This window comes from Convolutriloba macropyga, chromosome 13, assembly GCF_964194025.1.
Source record: "Convolutriloba macropyga chromosome 13, txConMacr16.3, whole genome shotgun sequence".
NCBI lineage: Eukaryota > Metazoa > Xenacoelomorpha > Acoela > Convolutidae > Convolutriloba > Convolutriloba macropyga.
Window position 1 is genome coordinate 12,768,882 of NC_134480.1, and position 5,822 is coordinate 12,774,703.

The window sequence follows — 5,822 nt, forward strand, 5'->3', positions numbered from 1 at the left end:
CGTCTCAGGCGGAAAAAGTCTATGTACAGACGAAAAAATTTGACAAAACTTAAAAAGCACTGCAAAGGGGTTTTTGACTAAACATGATATACTCTGGTTTGGAAAGCATGAATTTAATTTGTTTTTTGTGACTTCGGCTACTTTTTATAACACAAGAAAAAAAATTTCAAACACAACGCAAAAGATTGAGTGCAATGCTTTTTGCATTCGACATTTTGATATCTTTTTTGATCTGAAGTGAGTTTTGGCTTTCAGCGTTGAAGGTTGCCATTTCACTGGGTACTATTGAGTAATAGTGCTATAGGTCATCTGATGGATATTAGTTTCCTTTTATAAAGCTGAAAAAAATGTGCGTTAATGTCCAGACCTATGTCCGCTTATGTTCAACCTTCCATGCGTTAATGTCTAGATTATGGCCAGACTTTCGTGCGTTCAAGTTCAATTTCGTGCGTTTTTAAATGTTTCCAGATTAGGTAATTTTGGACGCATGAGGAACCCCTCGTGCTTTCATCTTCGGTTTGAAGATACTTGATTCCATCTGCGACCCCAACCTGGGTTTTTTTCTGCTTTACACTGCTTTCCGGATGTCACAAGTACTCTGAAAAAAATTATGGAGAATACTGCAGAAACCTGTTGTCAAAAATAATTGTTTACTAATGTCAACAAGGTGATCTAAACAATTGTGCTGTATGCTTTCGCTTACATTTGCTGTGACTTAGAAAAAAAATTCCGCCTAATTAACGCTACACGCTGATTTGACCATTTTTTTAACATCTTAATTTTCACATTTTGAAAAAGTTCAACGATGAAAAAAAGTTATAAAAAATTTTTTTGTCAGTAAAAATCTTCTTTTTCTGGAAAACTTGCACATTTTTTTTTGCTGAAGACACCTTAAGCCTTTCTATTTTTTTCAGAATTTTTTTTAGGTAAGATGTGATTTTGCTCTTATTTTAGGCTAAAATATTGTTGTTTTTTGTTCATGAAAATCAGAGAATTTTCAGACAGCGGCGTGGCAAACAGCAAAAAATACAAAAATTCTTGACTAACTTTTCTGCGTGGATAAAAAGCTTGGAGTTGTGTCTCATTCAAAACTTCGTTTTGAGAAACAAAATGCCATTGTTGACGAAAAAGAATAAAGTTTTATTTGTACCGCGGTGCAAAGTTTTTGCCACAAAATTAATACTCCATCACCATAGCGAATTTTGATTAATAACCACACAATTATTTTTTGAACGCAATAATCGGTCAGATAATCTATTTCTTCTCTTAACAATGCTTTGAAATAAATCATTGATCACTCGGTTTGTTTTTCTCGGGCAATCTGAAAACAAGTGAGTGAAGACTTTAGTTTTTTTTGAATCAAATACATCAAAAAAACTAAAAAGCAAAAAAAAAAATCTGGCGTAATACAAAACTGCAGTTGTTCTGACGCCTGTATCAAGACATCAAAATATGCAAAAATGTCGTTAAATAATTTTCCAGTATCTCAATGTGTTCTCCAGACTATTTTTTTTACTGATGTCTGAAATTGATCTCCTAGCAGTTACATTAACTTCTCGCAAACTGATCTCCTAGCAGTTACATTAACTTCTGAAATTGATCTCCTAGCAGTTACATTGATCTCCGCGCTTTCAATTACATTAACAAAAGCTTAAAAATTTTACTGTCATATTTATTTGTACTTATTTAAGCATTGCAACCAAGCATTGCTTAAATGAGCGAGCAAAATTTTTAGTGGATACTGAAAAAACTGGTAAACAATTATCCGGCACATCGTTTCTTACAATTTTTGAATGGGATGGCGAAACTTCAAGAAGGTAGCGCCAAATAATCTCAAAAATGACACTGATGTATCAAAAAGTATTTGTTTTGAGATCGCTTCAATTTATGAGTTGTTTATTATTCTGCAAATTTGAATAATTTCTGTCTGTACAATCACAATATTAAGATTTTTGTTCCAACCCCTCTTGAGTGAGGGAAGGATTTATGTACTGGTTTTCTTATTCAGTCAATTTTGACCGATCGATGCATTCATCGTAGAGAGTTGTGAGTATATCACTAAAAAGGCCGTCCAGCGTAGAATATAGAATTAGAAAGGTTTTCATGAATTTCGTTTTCTAAGGTGAGTTATCGATGTTTATTTTTCTGTGAAAATTAGACCGATTTACGTTAATTTTATTCTCATTTTCCGGAATTTTTGCCCAAAATTTCTTCAATTGCGATAAAAATTTGTGAAAAATTTCACAAAGATAGTGTTGAGGATATCATTTTTAAAGACAAAAAGGTATTGTTGACTATTTTGATCTGATTTTGTTAGCAAAAAGATTGGCTAAAAATTTCAAAATTCAGCCTTTTTCAACAAAAATAGCACGAAATAAGATTCTTTTGTCTACCTTGAAAAAATTTGCAAGAAGTACACACTCAAAAACCACTAAACAATCTTTGTAAACTCAGAAAGGGGCTAGTAGTACTTCCAACTCTATTGGGAGTGCTCTGCATTTATAATTTTGTCGTTTTTTGCTGCCTTTACTCATTGATTATCAAAAACGCAGCTTTTATGTTTGATTCTTGAACTAAAAATTATCTGTATCTATAACAGCCAACAAATTAAGTGTTCCTATTGGACGATGAGCATCATCAGGGGGTAGGTTTGGACCAATCTTGGACTGTTACAATCCAAAAATACTTCGGATTTTAATCAGTCGGTCTTGCTTAAAAAGAAGTTCGATCGCTTTTATTTTAAATGAAGAACAGATCATTTCAAATCAAAAGTCACTAGTGAGAGTTCCAATTGGCTTCTTAAGCAGCTCCAATTTAATTGTTTAGTTTTTAACTTGAAATCTTATGGTCGTTTTGACTTTTGGAAATAATTGACTAACAAAATAAATAATGGCTTATTGAGCTTTGCTTCTATTTTTGATTTTGATCAGCTTGTAGCTCAGTTTCAGCAAAAAAGAGTGCTTCATCTTTCTACTGAATTAAAATTTAATCTTTATTGCGGTCTTACGCCTTCAGTTATGGTTTTCTGGCTTTAGTAGTACTAGATTTCTGATTTTTTTTTTGTTTTCAGGCCTTAATTATCGTTTTTAATTTGTCTTTTTATTCGTTTGAAAATTCCTATGTAATGACAAGTTTGGTTGATTTTTATGGAAAAGTAGATGAGCCGATATTACCTTTATAGTAAATAGCTGTTGACTTTTATGGCTTTGAAAACAATTGTTTTCGAAAATTAAAAACAAAAATTTTAACTTCGCACTTTTGTCCTTTTTATTGTCTATGTGTTAGCTAGTCGCGTTACAGGTCATATATGACATTATCTGTGTAAAAAAACAGTCACAAATGATTGGTGTTCCAAATCTTATGTTTTTAAAGAATGAACTCGTTATGACTTTACTAGCTTCGACGCAGGTTTTTCACAAAAAAAAAATAAAATACATTTTGGTTTTTGTCATACTTAACGATCTTTATGTAGACGTAAGATACATTCTCGAGAATTACATTTCTCAAGGGTCTCCATCGGACAAACAAACGAAACTACTTAGTTTATGGCTTTCATGACTTCGTACACAATTTTTTTCGGAAAAAACAAAATTTTTTTAGTATGGCATTTTTTTTTGCATTCTTGTTACCTAGTCTCATTAATGCGAAGCCACGTACCAATGTATCAGTGTTCAAAAAAAGCGCAATCAAACATATTTTGTGGGGCAAAATATGGCTTTACGGCTTCGACTATGTTTTCTGGCAAGTTTTTATTGTACTTTTGTTTGTTGTCTATTTGATGTTCTCATTGTAACCACATAAAGAATTGAATAATGTCAGCTCTTAATGCCCTACTATAGAAGCATAGAAAATCAATAAAATGTTGATTTTTTTCAATTAATTTCTAATGGTTTTCATTACTTTGAATATAATTGTTTTTAATAAAATTAAAGCGCAGTTTTTTTAAGTTTTTTGTTTTATTTCTCTGTCTAATTGCTACCGAGCCTTATTATTGTCTGGTCCCATGTCTTTTCTAGCGAAGTACAAATTATTCTTTTTAGTTTCATTTTTATCTGACGCTATTTTGACGTTATCAAGTTTTTAATGGTCATAAATTTTGGATGTAATTAATGTTTGTTGTTGTTGTTGTTGTTGTTGTTGTTGTTGTTGTTGTTGCTGCTGTTGTTGTTGTTGTTGTTGTTGTTGTTGTTGTTGTTGTTGTTTGATTTTGCTGTTCGTGTTGATTCGCTTTCTTAATAATGGCGGATATCAGCAATCTAATGCATCATTTTTTACTCGACTGAGTTATTTGCTTTGGAGGCTATCTTTTTGATCATACACCATTTTTTTTGAAAAATAGTTGAATTTTATTTATTATTACTCTTCTTGTTTAGTTGTTCTTCCTATGAATCAAGTTTTTCTTTTGATTCGAGTTGTACATTCAAGCTCTTCATTCAAGTATTTTTCCATGAGAAATTGTTACCCAAATGAGTTCAAGTAAGGCTTGTGTAGCACTGCTTTCGACGGCACAACGAAATCATGATCAAAACTTTCATCTAATTATAGCAGGTTTGTTGTTTTTCTTTCATCTTCAGTTTTTTTACCCATTTTTTATGGTTCTCGTTTTCTTAAAAAATCCGAATTCAAAAGAATATCTCATATTTTTCACGTTTAAAATTTTCCAGCCATTTCCCCTTATATTTAAAAAGTAAAATGGTCAAATATTTTTCCGGGAAAGATGGATACGAAATTTTGCCGCTATTTTACTCTAATAATTATCATTGAACATTTAACAGCTACAACGGAAAGCCGCCCAGCTAAGAGTAAATATGAGCATACAAAGAAAATATCCTGTTCAAACTCTTTTAGTTATGGTTTTGCTTTGTTTTTAGTGAACGTTGGTCTGCATTTTTGGCACCGTAAAAAACTCTTAGCCAAAAAAATCTGTTAATTACGAATGCAATTGATTATGAGATGCCCTACGATATATTGTCAAATAGGAATGGGTGAATAATCTCTACCACTAACAGAACCATCTTTTCTGCCTCCTTGTTTTGTATTACATATGTCAATTGCCGTACGAAATATTGTCATTCAAAATTTTGCAGGTAATTACCTTCTCCTAGACTTAAATGGAAAATATGATCACCCTTGATAACATGACTGGGTACCTGAAATAGCGAATTGTATAGCTGTACGTCTTTGATTTCATATTTGGTTATTATAACAGTGGCAATTAGAAGCGATCAGCTCTTTGTGAGTCTGCGATAACAGTACCGGTTGGTTTTTGTTTGTAATGCTGTGATCAAGTTTGTTTCTGCAATAGCAATGCAGCATGCTGCACGCAAACTGATTTTTTTTTCGAGCGCAGAAATTTTGTACACTATTTTAGATTATTTCAAAGATTATTTCGGCATGAACAACAATTGTTGTAAAACAAGAAAAGCAGATTTTTGCGTTTCACACGCATCATATTTGTTCTCCAATGACATCGAAAAACTAGTTAACATTCCCATGAGGCCAATTGAACCAAATATTTCAGTAACAGTCTGCATAAAAACGAAGTAATAGTCAAATGAATGCAAATCTTTATTGAAAATCAATACTGCCAGACAATAGAAGTTCAGCAGAAGCACAGCTCCGATCAGAAACATCTGCAAAAACAAGAAAGACCTGCAACAGATGCTTTGGTCAATGAATATGTCCGAAAAGTAATCTTAGCAAAAGCAATTTATCAAAACGAAAGGCGACAGTAGTACTCTATGAGCTCCATTCGTGAACAATATATATGTAAGTAATAACAATATATAGCAAGTTCATATGTACATATATATATTTGTATT

General features: G+C 32.2%; 1 protein-coding gene across 1 annotated transcript in view; it reads right to left on the minus strand.

Annotated features, from left to right (window-relative positions):
- Positions 1–5,384: 5,384 nt before the first annotated feature.
- Positions 5,385–5,822, minus strand: part of LOC142351625 (uncharacterized) — a 5,444-nt gene continuing 5,006 nt past the window's right edge. The window contains exon 3 of the mRNA XM_075403763.1: positions 5,385–5,633. Coding sequence (XP_075259878.1) covers positions 5,385–5,633 — 249 coding nt within the window. The remainder of the gene's footprint in view (positions 5,634–5,822) is intronic.